The sequence below is a fragment of the Enhydra lutris genome, unplaced genomic scaffold, assembly GCF_002288905.1.
Source record: "Enhydra lutris kenyoni isolate GAN:26980312 unplaced genomic scaffold, ASM228890v2 scaffoldscaffold10, whole genome shotgun sequence".
NCBI lineage: Eukaryota > Metazoa > Chordata > Mammalia > Carnivora > Mustelidae > Enhydra > Enhydra lutris.
In genome coordinates, this window is record NW_019154094.1 from 27,373,405 (window position 1) to 27,394,645 (window position 21,241).

The window sequence follows — 21,241 nt, forward strand, 5'->3', positions numbered from 1 at the left end:
TACCCTCTATGTAAATATGTAATACTGAAGAAGACAAACACTAGTAAGAAAAACGAATTAGACTTTGTTTTGGTGCACTGGGGGGGGCGAGGGGGAGATCGTTAATATCATGCAGTTGTTTGTGTTGCTGTGAAATCCATCTTACTGAGTTTAGGTTCTTTCTTTTCAAAGGCCTCCATGTAAGAGAAGAGCATATATTTTGGGCTTGCTGCCTCGTTTACCTGAGCAACCGGCCTTAAATGAATGTGTACAAGAGGATGTTCCTGCTTCAGAAGAATTCCAGAAATACAATAAAAACGGTACTACACACCAACCAGCAACATCTTCCCTAATGCACCGGCAGACTTGGTCTGGGTCCTTCAGCTTATTCAAATATGTGTACATATTTAATTTTACCAACTGCATATGCTGTAAGCAGTATTTATGTTTAAGCCTGGCATTTAAAGGAATTTCAATTAACCCTAATATTATATTCTTAGTAGCTAGATGAGAATTAAGGGTTCAAATGTTTTATTAATTATCAGACTAGAGGGCTTCTAGACTGTGGCGTAACTGTTAATGAAAAGAGGGCACTACTTTGCAACTTAATAGCAAAACCTATATTAAAAAAATTTTTTTTTCCTAAGATGGGTTTCTCAAAACAATGCTGGGAAAGCACGCTTACGTGCCCCTCACCAGCAGCTGGTGCTTGGCCAAATGGCGGCAGCTCGGTTCATTTTCAAGTCATCTTTTGGCTTGGATTACACTCTGAATTACAGACGCATCGGTTTTTATGTTACCCCGGTTTGGACACTTCCAGTGCTGCTTTCAATATACCAATTTAATTTTTACTGAAAGATGATGCCCAAACTTGTCAATCCTCAGGATATATGCGACATAATAGTATTAAAGACAAATGGCAGGTTTTTTGTTTTTTTTCCCTTTTATCAAGGTAAGCGATGAAACAAATCTGGAAATCAAGACGGTTTTTCTGGAATATTTAGTTCGTGAAGCTTCACTGTTTTCTATACTGGATGCAGTTATCTAGCATACTTTTGATAGAATATCTTTATAAAATCATTTGTTCTAATCTAAGCATTTATCATTATATGCAAAAAGATTTCTTGATGAGAATATTATAGACGGTGCCTGTTTTTGACATTAGCATTTTATTTGGATGACTAATCTTGCAGATGTGAAATTTTAATGAATTATTCATGAAATTGCTTTCCTCTGAAATTTTAGTTTGCTCTTAATGCTAGTTATTAAACATTTTTTTTTTTTTTTTTCTGCATAAAATTTGATGAGGAGAAATAAGGGTGTGCTTCCTTGGGAGAAAAAGGTAGCCTCTATCTTTTCAGTGTTTTCCAGCTCCCTAAGTGGAGACATAGCACTTTGAAATCCTGAGGATGAGAGCTTCAGCCCTCTGTGATGATGAAAGCTTTTAGTTAAGATTGATTTTAATTCTGTGTTGGAAGCAGCTGGTGATAACACAGAAGGCATATGCTTAACATACAAGATCAGCAGGTCAGAAGAGGGAAAGAAACTTAGGCTGTCGCGACTTTTTACTACCAGTGTGAACAACCAGCATGTTTATTGCATTTGAGAATGCCATCATGTCAGTAATGAGTACTGACTACACAACATTTTTTTTTTATTGTCTGTATCCACAGACACGGAATGATGGAATTACAGTTGATGTCAAGGAATGAGTTTCTTTTATGCCTTATCAAAACAAAACGAAACAGAAAAAATTCTCGTTCCTGGCAGCACATATCCACAAAGCACCGTGTGCACAATCCGGACCGGACCCTCTTCCTCGAGGCTTCTGGGTAGCAGAGATCGTGCGAACCAAACTGGGCCCATAAAATGCCTTTAGAATCGTTAAGTCTCATTCTCAGGATAAAAAAGTGAAACCGACATTCAAAAACATCCAAAATATCAAGAGGGGATCCTGTGAACCAACAGGTACCCACCCCCCCAAAATTCAAAATCCTTATGAGCGTGTTCTTTGTACCCTTGGAAACAGAGCTCAGCTGGAATGTGGAAAGGAGAGGAAATATTTTTTTAAATTTTTTTTTCATGATAAAATAGCTAGTGATTTACATCCATCAGATTGTGGGTGCAGAATCCCAGGTCTTCTTGACTGGGTCTGACAGAATGCAGGGACTACTAGTGTCAGAGCTGTCCCAAGGTGGTGAGGCTGGTGGTCACTGGGCACGTACAGTAGCCTTGATGCTTCATCTCGCGGCTGGTTCACTGCGGGCAGCGTCACACTCTTACAAGGACAGACTCTAGGGACAAGGAGGATGGATTCTCATTCCTGACAGTGCATTTGCCTGATACAAGGGACTCTCTCCCTATACGCTTTTCTTGGAAAAAAGAAAAAAAAAAGTAACAAATTGTCTTTACATCTTGGCACCTTGTAAAGTTTTCCTTTTTTTTAATACAAAAAGTTCAATAGCTTTGACAACTCCCCATTATTAATCACTACTTCACTGATAAACTTTGAAAGTGTGACCCTGGCATTTCATCATGCAAAATATTTACTGCAGCAGGAGAAAACATTTTTTAAAACAGCATTTTTTTTTCTCTTTTCAAATGTATGAACTGGTTTAAGATAGCCAGGAAGGCAGTGGTAGAATAAACACAAGGGATAGGAATGTATCAAAAAACAGATTAACACACACGCGCACGCGCGCACACACACACACACACACAAATCTGTACAAAATGCTCTGATCAATGAGAACAGAAACAAAACAAAACAAAACAAAACAAAACCCGTCAACTATGTTACAATTTAAAAGCCAAAGGGGAAAAAAAAGGTTAGGGAATTTCTCCCTCCCACATGTCAGGAAATGTCATCCAATATTCTTAAAGCAAGGATAACTAAATAAAATACATGTGCAGCATATTCTGCAATCCCATTACATACAGTAGTTTTTTTCCAAAGCTATTTTTTTTTAGTATCATTAATATAAAGCAGTTGCACAAAAAGCAAAGGTGTTTTGACAAAACAGGTGTATGCATTTATTCCTTTTTAGGAACAATATCTAAAAAAAGAACCGCCCTCCGCCCTCCCCCAAAAAAGACAAAGATTCACACAGACACATTGGAATATATGTACAACGTAATAAACCCCATCGTAAAGAAGCGCTGGAACACCCCCCCCCCAAGGGATACAGAATCAGAATTGTAAAAATCATAGTGAAGTTTGCTTGCTGTAAAGCCTGAGAATTTTTTTTTTCAGTTGGTTCTTCTGCAGGGCTGTGATACCTGCAAAGATATGTAAAATCTAATTTTTCTTTTTTTTTTCTTTTTGCTACAGTCTTTAGACTAAGCATGCAAGACATACAACTAAGTGCAACTGAGTGAAATGTATTTTTTTTAAATTTTCATCATTCCCTAAAGGTTTGAACTGAGGTATGCGTACTAACAGTTTCTCATGCTGTTATCTTTACTCATGTCTAGCTACACATGCTGAGAATGAACTAATCTACCAGATTTTTATCCTCTTTTGAATACCAAACTAACCAGCAACCACTCAGTTTAGAAGCACAGGGCCCCCTTCCCATGACCCTGTCTGGCTACTGCCTGCACATCATGAAGCTGCCTGGAAAAGTTTAAAAAAAAAGAAATCTCGAGTGACCACAGACTGCCCTTTATACAGAAAGCAGAGTGAAGCTTCAAAAGAAACTGGCAAAGAAGTTTTTGTACCAAGCTTATGAGTGGACGGGAGTGTTGCTTTCTTTCTTTCTTTCTTTTTTTTTTAAATGAAAAATGCTGACCCAAAGCCTAATTAGAAAAAAAAGAAGGAAAAAGGAAAACATTAAAAAAAAACAAAACAAAAACAAAACCCGGAAGATCAATGCCCAGACAGAGCAAAAGTGAAGCAGTGATCCTAGCATAGTCCTTAAAATCAAAGTGGCATACGATCTTTCTGAAAAACAAACAAAAAAATGTATTCTAGAAATGGTACTATGTGATTGAGTTGCATTGTAGAAGCTTTTCTGTTTTCTTTCCATTGTATCTTGACCGTCTCCCTTACTGGTTACTCCCTAATTTGCAGTGGCGTCCATTCATGTTTCTGAGATGGGACTCCCTTCCTTCCCTTGCTCCTGTAATACTTTCAGCAGCCCCGTAACCTCTCGTTATGAGTTTTGGTCTCTGTTGAGGTACAGAACAAGAAAAAAAAAAAAAAAAAAAAAAAAAAAGTAACAACTTTGGTTCCATTACCTACTTGGTCTTCTAAATTTTTTCTATGATGAAGGAGCAGTTCTCTCTCTCAGGTTAGCAATAGCCTAGAACTCATTAATTGCCTCTAAATTCTTTCGCCTCCTTTGATCAACAATAAGAGGATATTTGGCTTCATCAGATAAAGCATAAAACAGAGAACATAATTTACCTTTGTGTAATATCTTTGGTAATTTTAGAAAAAAAAAAAAGGTACAAAGAATATAAATTAAGCTCTGAAAGGCTCTCAAAGTAAAACAAAACAAAAGCTACGGTCCTAGATAAATAAATGAGTGACAGGAAAGTGGGTGCAGAGTGGAGGCGTTGAGGGGTTCTAAGGACTGAGGTTGTACTGACCGAGGACTGCCATGTTCTGCGTGCCACGTACGTTTCTCCAAATGGCCAGGGGCGCCATGCGCCCCCGACTCCTCGATGTCACCTACTGTTAGTTTTGGATGCTGGCTCGGTGTGATAATATTGCATAACAAACTGAACCGCAGTACCAAATTTGCACGTTTGAAATGAACACTTTCGCATTTGCTGGACTCAGTCCTCATTAACTTCCATAACAAATTCAATCTGAAATCTAATTTGCATTCAAACAGATTAATGCCACCAAGCAGGTCTGGACTGTTGGTTGAATTCAGTGCTGCCACCACTTTCAGTGGAGTTGCCCAGGGAAGCCAGCTTTTTTGGCCGTTTTGCAAACAAAGCAACCCAGGCAGGTTTCAGCCTCAGCGAGCCTGTGGCCCATGGCAACCTGGTCACCCGACGGAGAGCCTTCCATGGCCACACCATATAGTAGGAGATCTTCGGGGTAGGGGTGGGGGGGGCAGGGGAGTGCTGCCTGGGTTTCCTTAGCTGGGGAAATGCTGTGGCATTTATTAACTGCAATGGTAGCTGCAAAAAAAAAAAAAAAAAAAAAAGACACCACCAAAAACCAAAACCCAAAAAAACCAGAAACCAAATCTGAAACAACCCCCTTCCCTCCTCCAATACTGCTTCGTGGAATGAATCTGCATTGTTCCTAGGGTGTCTCTATTCTTCCTTTTTTTTTTTTCTGTCATTCATTCTCTTTCTGGCAGGACTTCACGTCTGTGTGAGAGGACCTTCATGTGTAGAGTGCAGCATTTGGGACCTTTTTTTGAAAAAGACCAAAACGGAATGTTTTCTGACTTTGGAGAAAACGTGGTGATGTCTGAAGGAAACTGGAATGAGTGACAGAAAACTACAAACGAGAAATGACATTCAGCTTTTGTATAATAAAAACACCTATTTAACATTCATCACAAGGTACAGAAAACTTGAAGCCTCCAGGAGGCCATGGGCCCAAATGGAGGCCTGAGGTCAGAACTTAAAATGGTATAGTAGAAGCAAAAAAAAAAAAAAAAAAAAAAAGCAATACATTAAAAAGTTTGGGATAATTACTTTTTAACCCCCTCCCCCCAATACACACACAAAGGCCTTCCCCATCCCAACTGGAAGCAAAACGAGAACAAAAACAAAAAACAAAAAAAAAAAAAAAAAGAGGAGTAAAGGCAGTGATAATCAACATGCAGTACTGTGCAAATAGGTCGTCCATTGGAATCCTTAAATTCTGGGCAGAGGCTTGGTCTGCAGCTTAGGTGCACATGCTCAGTTGGGTGTCCTCAGTGTCCAACGTTGGCAGGACTGCAGTTCAAAGTCTGCTGCTAAAAGTGAATCAGTTTAGCAAATTTACAACACTGATGTTGACTGTTAAGAGAGGAAAATCCCAAGTACCAAACAAGTCCATCCAATGCACAGAGTACAAATTCCTTTTTTCAACAAAAAGTAGAAAAATCAAAAATACTCCCAAATGGGATTCTTGATGGCACTAAGAGTTAACACGTTTCAGCGTTGTCAAAATGTAGTGAAAATCCTCCAGACTGTACAACAAATGGAGAACAATTTCACTGCTAACTTTTGACGTGTTTTGTTTTTTTGTTTTGTTTTGTTTTGTTTTGTTTCCCAATCTTCGTTCTTGGGGTTGGCCCCCGCCCAGAGACGTTCACTCCATGTCCTCATTTACTGGTTCGTCTTCGTAATCTCTGTCGTGGTCAAAATCTGGACTGTGGTTGGCTGTTGTCACTAAGGACAGAGGCCCTTCAGCTTCCTCTGGATCGAGGGGTTCTTCTTTGACGTGCACGGGATGCCTGGAAGAAACGAAAACAGGTTCACTCGGAAGCCCCTTCCAACCACGGTAAGTTGGGGGCTTTGGGCAACAGAAGCCACACTCAAGGACTGTACTGTGCCCCAGGACAGGCACTAGCCACGTGTGGCTCCTTAAATGAAAACTGATTAAAACCTCCCATATTTTAAAATCGGAGTTTCTCTGTTGCACTGGGGCAGCCCAGAGATGACACATTTCCATCATGGCAGAAGGTTCCTTTGGGCAGTGCTGCTCTAGAATGATCTCTGGCCAGAAGCAGCCTCTCTTCTCCGGGGGTGTGCTTACACCACCCTGAGCACTCAAGTCACCCTGGGTTCTTGTTAAATAAAGAGCCGCATGGGACCCCACAGGTCTGGGTGGGGCCCGAGACTCTGCCTCTCTAGCAAGCTCCCAGGCAATGCCGCTGGTCTGAGGAGGACCACACTTTGAGTACCAGATAACAGGCCCCTCAGTGGCATCCTGTGGAGAGGAATCCGAGTCTTCAAATCATTACTTGAAATAAGAATCTGTAACACAATGGTGGTTTGTGGGGACCACTGAGCGTGGGAGGCTGGGCTAATCATGGCTTGCTGTGTGTTCTGCTTTGCTAGTTAACATGCAGAACCTGTGAAAGAACTCTCCAGAGACCGACCCCAAGCGAGGTTCTATCATTAATCAACTTCAAGCAAACACAGCAAAGAGACACCATGATACATGCTTGAAACTCCAAATTAATGCATATTTTTACAAACTGTCAATAAGGTAAGAAAAGCCCTGCCAGGAAACACAAACGGAGAGGAAAAGGCTCGCCCAACACAACAATATGATAAGAAAGCAGAGCCCCGATCAGAATAATAACGCTGTCAGCTGTAAACAAGGCAAAACAAGAGGGCCGGCTGGTAGCGGCCACCAGGACGCCGCAGCCTGTGACAGGATCTGCCAACTTTCTCATTATGGCCCAGCGCAGGGTTCACCCGAAGGGGACTGCGGGGGATCCCGCGAAACCACTCCGATAACAATTGGGAAATGTTGTTCGTAAATCATATTTACAACCGATCCTTTGCAAATACAAATTACTTTCTGTGGCAAGCCTTTTGATATGGAAAAGAACCATTCAAGTTAAAATGGTCCCATCGCTGGGACCGGCTGCAGAAGGGAGGATTTTTTAATTGACATTATCAAGTATTAGTAATAAGAGGTGGTACTGGGATGGCTGATTTCCTAAATAATTGATGTATGCAAACCCCGAAGGCCACTTGAACCATTTAAAAACAAACAGGAGTGCTCTGGACTGCCCTTGACGGTGTGAACCTTCAGAAAACCAACTGACTCTAAAATTAGCGCAGCGTACAGAGTGTCTGGGGTAGATGTCAGGATAAACAGCTTTTCAAAAATGGTGCCCATCTTCCTAAAAACTAGTTGCAAAATGAAATGTCTCAAAGTTGTAGTCCATTGCATTTTCCTGGTTGTGCTCCATCCTTTTTCAGTTTTTTCATGGCCCTACTTCTCTGTGTTTCTACAGGGACCAGACCCAGGACTGGCTGCGTACTTTGCAGAGCCCCAGTGAAATGTGAAGATGCGGTTCAAAAATTGGTCAGGATTTTAATATGGAAATGACAGAGCATGCAAACTTCTCACACTGTGCCTCTGGAGCCAGCCCTGGTAGGATCCCTATATTTTTTGGGGAAGAATTAAGTGTACTGATGACTATACCTTAAAAAAAAAAATCACCCATAAACCTAAATTAAGGTAGGTTTTTGGTGTTTGCCTATCCTCTCCTGGGTGGCATCATATTTTTAAATATCGTGTGTATAACAAATCTGATTATTTTGTCAGCTTTTGCAGCTGTAATTTTTATAGGTATACAAGATGCCTTCTGTGGCTGCATCAGTCCCTTAATGCTGGGCATTTTGTGATTGTCTTTCCCCCCACCTTCTTTGGCTCTTTGCATAATATAGCAACCACTTTTATCCATTAATCTTCCTATTTCTGTTGATTTACCTCCTCAGGATAAATTTCTAAGAATGAAATTCTGGGAGCAAAGGCTAAAAACATCTTTACGGATCTTAAGATTTATTATAGTATTAATTTCCAAAGGGTAATATCAATTTAGACTCAACTTCCCCAGCCCCAAGCATTATTTTTTAAAAAATACTTTGTTGCTTAGCAGGTATAAGGTAAGCTCCGGTTACCTTAAATTGTTCTTCCTGGATTACTGACAGTGATGAACATTTCCTTCTGTTTGAATTTCATATTTTCACTATTGAGCAGTGCTACCTCATAAATTACCCCCAACCCTTCTCCGCTGATCACATCTGGCTAGAAATCTACCTATGTGTCACTTAGCCCTGTACTGAAGTTCAAATGTGGTTTCCTTGATCAACATTTTCCTACTTTCACTTCTTTAAACAATCAGAATTATTAATCTTTTCAGGTTTATAAACCTGCATTTGATGACCTAGGATGATATAAGGCTATCATAGGCGGTGGGGGGGGGGGCGGTGGGAGGATGGAACAGCAATGGAACATTCTTAAAGAAGTTCTTGCTTTATAATTTTTCCACTCTGACAAGGCAGTGCTTTGGTAGGCGCAAACAAAAACAGACCAGATACGAAGCTCACGGTAGAGAAGATTTTGTTTTCCCTGCGAAGTTGCAGCTGACGTTGAGTAAGATTACTTACCATCCCCAAGACCTAGGTTAGGACCCTATCATGCATGCTGGCTCACCCCAGTGCCTAATGCAGAGCGGGTCCCCAACCAATGCTAACTGACGAGATCTGTGTGACAACCTGACAACACAACCGAGTTAGACATTAAGGCTTCTTAAAACTCCAGAGAAATGAAACCCAGCTTCACGACATTTCTTGATACCAGCAGATCCCCCCGAGTGTGGCAAATACAGTCACACAGGCCTGCGGTGCTTCAGAGGATAAAAGAGAATGGATTTCCACGCAAGATACATTTCAGGTCAGACGCAAACTATTTAAGATGCAATGTTTCACATACATTCATGTGTCTCCTGGAAATCAGAACCCTACAACGCGCCACCTTGCACGTCGCCCCCTGCGCCCCCCCCCCCACCGAAATGGTTCTCAATGAATAACTGTGCAGAACCACACATCTCCCTCCTTACATCTGAGTAATTCCTTTGTCTAGCCACTCTGGGAACACGAGAGTTTTTAACTAGAGCTGACTGGTGTTTAGAGGCATTGTGTTCGGGTGTTCGGAGGGTGTGTGCACAGCGTGCAGTATTTTGCTTTCTAGCTCCGTTAGCTCCTATCAGGATAAAAGTCTAATGCCCCAAAGCCATAATTATGTGGCTACTTTCTAGGGTTTCCGAAGAGAAACAAAATGTGGTAGTGTCGCAGCGGCACAGGAAAGAGTAAGAACGAGCAGCTCTGTTTCAACGTTAGATAGTAGCTGGGCTGCCGTACTAACAAGGTCCTTTAAGCCGTGCCATAAAGTTTACGGCTTGATTTATTCCAATAGACTAGAACAGTTAAGAAACAATTTGCATCATAGCAGGGTAATGCATATTGCACAAGAAGGAAAACTATGTCATTACAGAATTCACTTAATGGAAATACGGGGTCAAAAAGAGTAACAGTCTGTGACACTGAGAGCAGGCACAGGGACTCTGCTGTTGACATATAATTATATTTAGCAAACAATGTAAAGCGGGGAGATCTGAACAACAGTGTGCATTCTGACATCTTTACAGAGGGTTTCCTTAACACAACCAAAACCAACCCAAACAAAACACAGCCGAAACCTTCCTTTCGTTAACATTTATGCTGACTGCTTGCGAAACCTGCTTTTTGGTAAGACTGGGGTTAATTCGAAGTTGTTAAACAAATTAACTTTGTAGTGGCTTTATCATGTACAGCAAAATCAGCGTCATTCTTAACTCTTGCCTGAGGTTTTTAATCCAAGTATCTTTCTCTCTTCAGGAAAAGAGTGTTTAGTGTTTTGCACACTATTTAGTGTTTTGCACTAAATAGTAGGAACATACATCAGCTAACCCTTGGAGTTCATAAAGAGGACGAGAAATAGTCTCTCTTCCATTCGTTAACTTCAAGAAAGACTTGCTTTAACGAGCGTTTCTGGAAGTAGCTTATATATACCAATTTATGTTTGCTCTGAACTTCCTTAATATCTGAGTAAACACTCCTGTCATGACAGTGATTTAAAAATGAACACGAGGGTGACTACAGTCAAGTCAGAAACACCAGACTGCTTTGGAAAAGATGATATACAGCGGTATCAGTGTGAAAGAGAAACACATTCTTAAAATGCTGTGTAGTAAATGCTAAGAGACTGTTCACATAAATTAAAAATGATTATTTCCATCTTTTAAGATCCTTTTCAAAACACTTTGGGCATGAAACTCAAATGCTAAGTAACCACATTTCAGACTCCTTCCAACGCCACCCATTATCCTGGCTGACAGCAATTTTCTTTTCCTTGTCCTTCGATGCCTAGTCATTCTGGTCCTCGTGGCCACAGGTCACCGTTTTCCATTCCTATCACTTAAATGCTCTGAAAATAAGGTGTTGGCCAGGTAAATCAGAAGGAGTGTGTAGACAAGTGGCCTGCGGTAGGAGCTGCCAGTGTTACGAACATTGGATTGGTTTCTTCGTTTCAAGTGGGCAACAGTGGAGCTGACACTTCCTCGAAGGGAGAGACTATCCCTCTAGAGCATCCCCCACAAATCCAATCATTTGGGAAAATGTGGCTTCTTTTCTCTTTTAAACTTTCCCTGGCAGGGAAGGAGCTCTCCCAGTCACGGCTCTTCTGCCATCACGCACCCACTCCCCACGGCGGCGGGGGCATCACGGCCTCTCCTGTGGTTGGCCCTGTCCTCCTGCCATTCACATTCAGCAGGGACAACCATCGCCCTCACTTCATTCACTTCTATGGTGCTCATTATACTGCCGTCTGCTGCTATAATGCTCCTATTAATTTTCCTTTTGATATTTTAAGAGCAATCTATAAATCATGCCGCCTTTCATTTGTGCCATCATGAAGGCCTGGGCAGAACACTTCAGTGCTGTGTTTGTGCTTCAGACTATCAGACAACCGAATAAACAAGTGTTCTTTTCCCCCTGCTAGGTTCGCCGTGCCTGCAAGTCGAACAAACTGACAGAGACGCATACCGATTTCAGGAGGAAAAGGTAATGTGGCTTCAATAATGGCCTGAGATCCCAGCAGAGGGGGGAAAAAAAAAAAAGCAAATGAGTCACCCGTTTTTATTGCTGTGTGCACTTGTAGGGCTGCATGAAGCCGACTGCTTTTATGGGAAAGTTAGTAAATGGTCCTTTTATGTGCTAACCGAGCTAAACACTTCCAGAAGCACCATCTTTCACCCAGGTTCTAGGAAAGCAGAAATTACAGAAAGGGATCCAAAGCAGCTCAAGAAGGGCTTGTGTGCACATCGAACCGGGAGCCCGGGACCTGAACGCAGAGACCTTCTGGGTGGACAGTACTCACACGGCTTGCAGAGGGGATCTGCCTGGACTGCTGTCACTCTCGTTGCTGTTGGTATGTTCCATTGCCCCGTTCAGCTCTTCCCGTATTGCGCTGGCTAAGTTGCCCAGAGTGGGATTTCCCATGGAAGCGGTAGTGTATAGAGGTATACTATTCTCAGCCATCGAAGCCTGCTAGCAACCAAGAGAAAATAGATGAGGACACAGAGTAAGCATACACAGGGAAACCATTCATTACGGGTGTAGTCAACGATCTTCCGTTTAGGTTCATAGTAGGGCTGGCCAATAGAAGTTGCTAACAGGGAGAGGAGTTTGCTTTCAAAGGCAGACTTGTGACCCATGTCCCACGCTCGGTTTCCAAGAGCTAGCTGGGACCAAAGGGGTGGTGGGGAGGGAGGACTCAATTTAGCTCTGCTGAGTAGAGTCACGTGGTTTAGACAGGGCTATCGAAAATGAGCTTTCTGTCTGATGCCTTCTTTCAAGATGGAATGAATATTTCCAGATCACAGGGAAATATAATGGCATTTTCATTTCTTTATCCACTTTGATGACTCCAGTATTGGATATTAAAGATTTGATCCAATTATTCTGGCCTCAGAGCTCAAACTTATGAGAACTTCCATAAACATTTACCTCTTATATCCTATAGAAAAGGAAGAGATTATAGAATTGGAGTCCATTTTTATCTCTCTCCTTCATTTCGGTTTTAATGATTTCTGAATCTGTTTAGTGTAGTCTGTGTGGTGTTACCCCACAGTTACCTCAATCTTTCAGGCTCAGACCGGTCAACCTGGAACTTTAGGACTGATGGAAAGAAATAACTGTCACTTTGTATGACTGTCAGCCCAAAGTATGGAAACGGAAAAAATAAGAAATCCTGACGTCGGTGGTGGGATCCTGTTCGCTTCCCCTCCTCCTGGGTTTGAATAAAATGACCACCCAGCCTCAAATGCAGATAGTCGTTAAATACAACCCTGAACTAGTTTCATTTGGGTAGTGATTATAACCCAGAAACTTTTCATGTTAAAGAGGATAGACTTTTAAAAACTGGCAGTGTAGTTAGATCAAGATTTATCAAAACTGTCCTCCTGCAGACTACAGTATGCCTGGTTTTCCATCCTAATGAGGAGAAAGTACAGTCACAAGACAATCTGGCATGGTGATTTCAATTGGCCAGTCATACAAGAGTCCAAAGTATTCTAGAAATCCCGGCTCTAGAGAGGAAGAGCCAACAGTGAAGACAGAACGGGTGCAGAGCTGGGCTGTAGGGAACGTGCCCATTGTGAGAGCTGCAGCCTCGCTCACTGTACAGATTCCAAAGCCAGGGATGCCTTCTTAGATACAAGACCCTGGGATGGGTCTTCACTTAACATACCATTGGCCAATGGACGATTTCAAAGCCAGGCTCCATGCAAGCCCACAGCTTTCCCTTCCCTCCACTTCTGGATTTACATAACTGCCTGCTTTTTAAAAAGTGGGAAAAAAAAAATCCTGTTTTTATTTCCAAATGTGGTGAACTCATTTTGACGAACAGCAAATCTGAACATTCCCTCGCTCTCCTACAGTTTGTTAAATAATTTGCATCAAGTACTTTTTTCAACAGATCTCTTATATTTGCAATAAAGCATTTTCCTTTTTCTTGGCAGAGGAAAAAGCAAGAACGGTTGTCCGATTATTTTTTAATCCCCCCCCCCAAACTGCAGCTGGATAAGCATCTTAAATAGCTTTCATTTGCGACAACTCAGTGGTCATACCTCTCCCAGTCATGAAAGTTCTGCTCTAACACTCAACATTTCACCATGACACAGTCAGAACGTGGCCTAAGTGGGGCCATCTCTACAGCACGGTAATTTTTTTTTAGCAGCTTCTTTAGTCAAAAATGGAGGGGTAACGACAAAACTGAAGTGTTTGTAAGAAGGCGTTCTTTGGTATAACATGGTCACCCTTACAGACAGAGCAGCCTTCTTAAGATGACATGTTCTCCTTGGCTCTCCAAGTGTTCTAGGTGAAGGTCATTAAAACATGGGCTGAGGCCCAACAGCCACAGTGGTGAAAGGCATCCAAAAGGCAAGCACTTCTACTGATCCCTCGGTGGTGAGATCAGAAAGATATCAATGGAGAGAACCAGCTTTGTCCCTTTAAGAAAATGACCAAGTGGAAGGACAGTGTCTGCTAGGCCAGAGAGCCTCCTGCACGTTCTTTGTTGAGTGAGGGATCAAAGCAATCCACCCAATGCTAGAAACGTTAACAAAGTCGTTCTTTTGTGTAGTTGATGTCTACAAAGGAGCAGGTGGGGTATGATGTTTATAACGGACTTAATTATATAAATGGTCCTGTGTACAGTGCGTGGTTTCCTCTCAAACTGGCACTTTTTTTTTTTTTTTGCACAACAACAAAAAAAAAACAAAAACAGAAACCTAAAACTGAGGTGCCTCAGTAATGGTGCAGAAGTCCGTAAGTTCCATAATGGAACATGAACCATGCTAAGATCCTCGGGGGAAAGGCAGTCTATAAATAAGAAGCTTTATGGTTACCCTTAGTTACTTCACTTTTTCAGAGCATAATGCAATCTGTCTCACGTCCAATGTTTTATTTCTGTAGTGGATTCTGCTGTCCTATTTTATATATTGTATATCATGCATTATGTTGCTCTAGTAATCTTTTTAAGATGTTGTTCCACTATTATTTTTACTTGTCTTGAGAAATGGAAATGGGCAATAATGGGAAGGAAAGCCTGCTGGTAGAATCCTGATTTAATTTGCACAGCAGAAAGTTACATGAGACTGTCTACTGCCCGTGGATCCAAACTCCTCGACCGGAGGAAGAAGATCCATGTCTCCCGTCATGAATTTCTATCGGTTTATTCACCTCACCTCATTACGCACATAAAGTGTTCTTGGAAAGCTATGGGATCGTTTTGGGCTCCCCCTGAAAATGAGAAAGGGGAGGGAGGATGCCAGAAACAAATGTTTTCGAGAAGAAGCACGAACAGTTTTGTCATGATAAGGCATACTAATTTAAATTAGTCACATAGTTAAGAGAATCCAGAGGATCACTGCTTTTTTTCTTGCCTTTCCGCCTCATGAATGTAAAATGTGCTTGTAATCTTAATACTCTTCCAGATAGAGCAGCTTTAAATTCACACTTCACAAGACTCCAGGGAAAATAAGTTACTAATGAATGGTATTTACAGTGGCGGCATCTAAGCGTGCTCTCATTTGCTTTTCTAAAGTTACTGTGTAAACTACAAGTAATTAACAGAAACTCAGAAAGTAGTTCCTCCTATTAAAGTTGGTACCAGCTAAAAATAAATAAATATAATTACTGAAAAGCTAAGTTCCGTGCGTATGCCTCAGCACGGGAACGGTGTTAAAGGTGTATCATCCATTGTTGGGAGCCGTGAGGCTGCGCGGAGCTGGGGAAACTGACTGTGCAGGGTGCAGGGCAGGTGCTTGATAAATATTTGTTCTAGGACTAGTGAGAACCACACACCCGTCCTGATCTCCCGCCTCTTCACACACTCTGTTCCCATAATGTCAAGTCTCTTAACTATTTTTCATTCTCTTCCCTGACCCCTTCAGGAGCCTTTTTAAGACGAACTTGTTTCTGTGTAAATGTTTCTGTTTGCGTGTTGGTGCCCTTTGGAGGGGCACAAGGCGTTGGACTAAGTATGGACGATACAACCCCCAGCAAGAACTCCTGCTATGAAGGTCCGTGATGGCCTTGGAGTACATACACCCCATCTATGTACAGAGTATGTCTTTTTCAAGGTAGCAAAATTCCCTTGGCCTGTCTTCTAGAGCATTCTAGGCAGGGGCAAATGCAAACTGGACCAACAGAGAGATGGGACGACTAAAAGGCTCGGGCTGCCTGGGGAACTCGCATCTGGGTGGCAAACTCCCTCCTGCTCAGAACCAGTGTCTTCATCCCCTTGTAATGCTGGTTATGTAACGAGTGCTTGGTTCGTCACTGGGAAACAAACATTCTGTACGCTTCTTATGCAATCTTGAGCAATCTGCTGGAAACCCAAAGAGTGTTCTTCAACACCTCTCTGGTTTAAACAAAAACAGTTTACTTTTACCAAGTGAACCAAACCTGGATCTCTCCTAGCTCCCCCCGCCCCCAAAGCACCGGACTGAAGATGCTAAAACAGACTTTAGAAGAAGAAGTAAAAAGCCCTGCTTTCTCTTTAAACCCGTGAACAATAGAAGGTCATGTGATACAGTGGCCTATCATCCAGCACATTAATAGCTGTGCTAGAGTAATTACACTTGTGGTATTTTTGCCTCAAGTGAAATTCTGAAATAAGAGGATGGAAATTATGATACTGCTGATAAATATTAATAAGTGAACTTTTAATTTTTTTGCCACAATATTCAAAATGCTAAGCATCCCGCTAATGCTGAAGCAGCCCGATGTGTTTGCCTCCAGGGAGTACGATGCTTTGTGCACTTAAGAAAAAAGTTTAACGGAATTAAAATTTAATATCTAATTAGAGCGAGGCTAATATATTTTGAAATGAGTGGGGGAGACATGTGCCTCCGCTGCATGTTCGGGACGACCATTAATCTTACCTGTAAAGCTGCATTGAGGGGCGTGCAATAGGCGTGGCTGGTCTGCATGTTTTTAATAAGGGAAGGGTTACTGCGTAAGAGAAAGATAAAAACTCAAAGTTAAACGCCATCAGCCCCGGAGTTCCGAGCTAAGTTTTATCTTAAAGCTTGCTGGTATCCCTTCCCAATCAGAAATCCACCCCCCCCACCCCCGTTAACAAAACCAAAGGAAATTTAGGTTTTCTGCATAGCCCCTGGCTTTATGGGGCTGGTCTGTCCGAACACCCCTGGGGTAAGACTTTGCTCTTCAAGGAAACTGGGTGTAAAATCCAGGCTTCAGTTAGACCAGCCCTGGGCACTCCCTCCACTGCTGCATTTTTTTTTCCCCCTTCATAAAATCTTGACCTCTCTGCAAAATTTTAGTAGCTGCCATGAGTCCAATAGGAAGGCAGAATTTCTGGTGGGGGTGGGGGGGTGGCTAGGGGTGAGCTGGTAACAGGGATTCCTGGGAGTTAGCTAGAGAATTGTCTCCATGATATTAACTCCAGAATCACGGTGGGAGGTAACGGCAGGAGGCTCTTAAAGAAGACCCCCCCCCCCCCCCCCCCCCCCCCCCCGCCCCACCAGGCACATTTAGTGCTAAAAGGAGATGGGGAGAAGGGAGTGACAGCGAAGGGTAGTTCCCAAGTAAGTGGGGAGGTTGGGCTGAGATCTATCTTGCACAGCCAAATCTGGGACTTTGTAAGAATACTGGATGTTGTGTCCATGAGCTAACGCAAGGAAGACAAGACAGCATTCGGAAAAAGTGGGGGGATGGAGAGGCTTCCAGGAGGAAGTCACCCAGATTGATCCTTGACTGGCTCTCAAAGGAAGTCTGTGTGCTGTTATGGATTTCTCTCGTCATTCATTTCCCCTCACTTATGCTATTATTATAACTAAGTGGGCAAATACCAAGACATGTACCCCGTTAAATACACATGTTAAGTCTCCACTAAAAGCTGCCTTTTTACTTGGAGGAATGACTTCTAAGCCAAGGTATTTACTCTTAAAGGGTCCCCGTAAGCTGCTGAATCAAAATACAACCAATATGTGCATTAAAGACGTCAAAAAAGCATTATTCAAGGCACTGGCGTTCCAAAGAGAAACAAGAGAAGTACATGTACGAATCACACAATTTAGCTCCATTGCAGAAAGCCGTGGCACTGCTACTTGGTGAAATGCAAAACTACATGGGATGAGTCAACCATGCAAAGCCAAAGCAACAGCAGAAAAAACAAAACAAAAGCAAGTAAAGGCTCTTACTGTGTGACAAGCTCGTCAAAGTTTTCATCGGGGCAGTATTTGCGAGGACGGCCTCGTTGAATATGGCGGCCACGTTTAAACTCTTCATCATCAACTGTCCAAAAGGACCCAAACTCATCCTCTACTCTGATAAAGCACTTATGCAGTGAGAGGTTGGTGCGAATGGCACCCTGGGATAGGAGCAGCAGCAAAGGAGATGGAGTGGCAACAAAAGGAGACGGGGTTGGGGGGGCGAACAGACATCCAATACAGGGAACAGGAAAAAGAAAATAAAATGCAATAAGCATAAGCAAATGGTTTGTGAGGGTTAATATGCATTGCCACCTAAAAGCTACTAGCGTGGGATGCAACAAAGACCGGCAAGCAGGGCAGGGGACTGGTGGGTATACAAAACAGGAGGGATGAAATGCTTTTTTGCTTCCCTTAACTGAGACAACGTGAAACCGGTTCGTCGGTCTAACACCGTCTAGCAGCCAAAAGCCTCTACTTGACACTTGTTAGCACAATCCAAGCTAGGCTAAGAAGTTCAAACATGGTGGACGTACCCACTGATCTTTTGTGGCCTTCGTTTTTGGAATTCTACTTCATCCACTGTCCATACTGCCCCTTTAACGTTTTCTACTCGCACAAAACACTTGTGAAGACTAAGATTATGACGCACTGCATTCTGCAGCAAGTATAAAAGAGAGAACATTTACATTTTCTATAAGAAAAGACTCCAAAAACAGCAGTACATTCAGCCTCACAGTCCACATTTGTCAAACCATTCCCAAGAGCTGTAGCTAACCACCCCCGTGGATGACCTTCTTGAGGTTAAGGATGCCTTTTCCAAATGTAAAAATTAAAAAAAAAACAACAACACAAAAGTATCAATTAGTTATATCTGGCATTTTCATCTACTCTCTGGTAGGAGCTAACTAGAAGAAATGGTTAATAGAAGCCCCAAATAGGGTTCACAGTAAAAATCTGAAAATCGTGTTAATATGACTTCAAAATAAACATGCAGAGTGTAAAACTGTCCCCTTTAAGCCCACTTATCTCCCATAGAAAAGGGTATTTTTAAAAAATCATGCAAGATGATAATATTGTTAAACACATTTTGCTCTTATTCTTTTTTCAAAAGTTTCGGCTTTAACACCTTCTACAGGTTTTGTCAGGTTTATCTAAATGGATTTTACCACTGAAAGCATCACCTCCTGCAGCTGATAGGATGAGGGAATGAAATGATCCCCAGGACATCAGTATCCATCATCAAGCTATGTCTTACCTTCCCGAACGTATAAAACCTTGGCCCTTACTATGGGCAATTACCTTAACTAACAAAAAATGCCAAAGAAACTCTTGAGTCGAACTCTTAATGGCAAAAAGAGGATAGTCCTGCAGCTCGCGGTTCCTAAAGACATGTTTCTGTCCCTGGTCCCCATGTCTCTTTCTTATGGTTAAAGGTCATTTCCAAGATCATTCTTAAATGGAGACCCTTGATACCCACAGCCCACCGAAGGTGGGTAAAGAAAAGCTTTTAACATCTCCTCTTTGCTTTGATTTTCAGGAAAATCCACAACCCATGCTGGGGCCCGGAACAAACAAGGCCTCGTCTCTTTAGCCTCCTTGGTTGAACTTAACTGATCTAGACTCCAAATTAGACATGAGCACATTACAAAAAGACCCATGCCATTGACTCAAGACTTTCTTCTTACAGAGCATAAGCAGGTGACTGCTGGGGCATGAGGAGTGGATGCAGACATCCCATCTCCCATGCCGTGTAGCATATCCTCCACTCCACTCCATTCCAATGATGCTGCCATCGCTCAAATGTGCCGCACGGCACCCCCTTGGGCTGCCCGCAGGTACCTCTGTTCTCAAGATCCTGAGCCCTGTTTCTACTTTTACGTAATCACCACTGATGCCTCTGACGGAGCAGTCAGACGAGATAGTGCTGGTTTTTCTTTTTCGATATGGGATATTTCGAAGATAACGAGACACGTTTTATGACATAGCCAAGTTATCAACCACTCGCAAGGAGAATCCACATGATAAATTCTCAGAGTTTTTGAGCAATGTCAGCATAACTGGGGTAGGCTGCAAACATCCAGGTGACCGTGAAAGGACACCCCTGATTCAAACAGGTTGGACAGGTTTGCATGAAAAGAAAAAGAAAAAAATCTTTGAAAACATTTGCCATGTTGTATTTATACTTGGTAGGACAAATTTCTTCACGTGTAAGGTGGTAGTCTGCTCTTTGAATAAGCATTTTCTTTCTCATGTGGTACCGACACAGGCTATATATATAGGGATGCAAACGGTCTCCTCTTACCTCCTAGGACAATACTAAGGAGGTTAAAACAAGTAAGTCCAAATTGTCTTTTAAAAAAATACAGACAAGATCATGTATATGTACAGAAGACATAATGGGGAAAGATATCAACATTTCCCCTCCACCCTATCACTCTCTAATATTTGAGAATAAGCATCGTCGAAACATTTAGAACTGCAGATCTACGGAAACCATGTCTGCCAGAAGGACTGCTATAGATCTGTCTGAAGAACAGAGCCATGTGAGTAAAGATAGAAAGTCAAACTGAAGTTTTATTTTCCAAGACTGTACATCTAAGCAAAAGCACCCAGAAAACAAGAGTTGCCCAAAAACGTGAGTAAGCCCTTTTCAGCCCTAACTTAAACTGGGCACTTCACCTTCTGTTTAGGATGACAATACCAATAAGGACACGGGAAGAAAATTATATGTGTTTGAGTCATTTGGTACTTGATCTAGGATTGTTTATATTGATGGCACTTTTTCCTGCAGTTTGCAAAAATGAAAAAGTTAAAGCTGTAGATCTGAGCTTAAATATCATATTCACAGCCAGTAATTATTTTTAAATTTGATCACTTGCTATTTATAAAAGGCAATTTGAAGAAAATGTCTGCTTCATGCTTATACTTCCTACATTTTGAAAAGCATTCATAGCTAAAGATACTTTGCATTTTATCTCCTAAGGGAGGCTGAGGAAAAGCGGGTAAGGTTTTGAACATAGGTTCCCTTCAGCACCCATGTGTCTTAATGGAAATAAAAAAGGATACTTTGAGCCATAAGAGATATTCATGGCTGTGTGAGGTTGATAAATTAATTCTATGGTTATATTCATTTTCTTTTAAAATGCTAATTTTGTAAGAACATAAAAGAGGCAATGTGTTTTCTGTTTTTGTTTTTCTCTTATCTAAAATTTAAAAAGTAGCAAAGAAAATTTCCATTGCATCGTATAATAAATCCCTATCATATTTATAATAATGACATGTAAAAATACCCTAAGATATTTGCATTTTACATGTTGTGGAATTTGGGGATTTTAAGAATTCTAGGTAGTAAAAAGGCAAAAAAAAAAAAAAAAAATCCAAAACCAGATTGAACCTGCCCTCTTCTATAGCAATAATATTTAAACCAAGAAATTAAAAGCAGTAAAATCCAAAAATTTGTGAGGGCTTCATTTAATAAAATGGAAGGAATACTAAAGGAATCT

The 21,241-nt window shown here is 41.7% G+C and overlaps 1 protein-coding gene across 4 annotated transcripts in view; it reads right to left on the reverse strand.

Annotated features, from left to right (window-relative positions):
• Nucleotides 1–5,582: 5,582 nt before the first annotated feature.
• LOC111143744 (forkhead box P1) overlaps nt 5,583–21,241 on the reverse strand; it is a 596,731-nt gene continuing 581,072 nt past the window's right edge. For 2 of the 4 annotated variants that reach the window (XM_022497580.1, XM_022497579.1), the window contains exons 13-16: nt 18,272–18,393; nt 16,446–16,515; nt 11,876–12,042; nt 5,583–6,389 (exon numbers count right to left, since the gene is read on the reverse strand). In XM_022497580.1, the coding sequence (XP_022353288.1) occupies nt 6,245–6,389; nt 11,876–12,042; nt 16,446–16,515; nt 18,272–18,393 (504 nt within the window). In that variant the 3' untranslated portion in view covers nt 5,583–6,244. Of the gene's footprint in view, nt 6,390–11,875; nt 12,046–16,445; nt 16,516–17,726; nt 17,897–18,271; nt 18,394–21,241 lie in introns of all 4 variants that reach the window. The other 2 variants (XM_022497581.1, XM_022497578.1) reach the window with 2 other exon arrangements.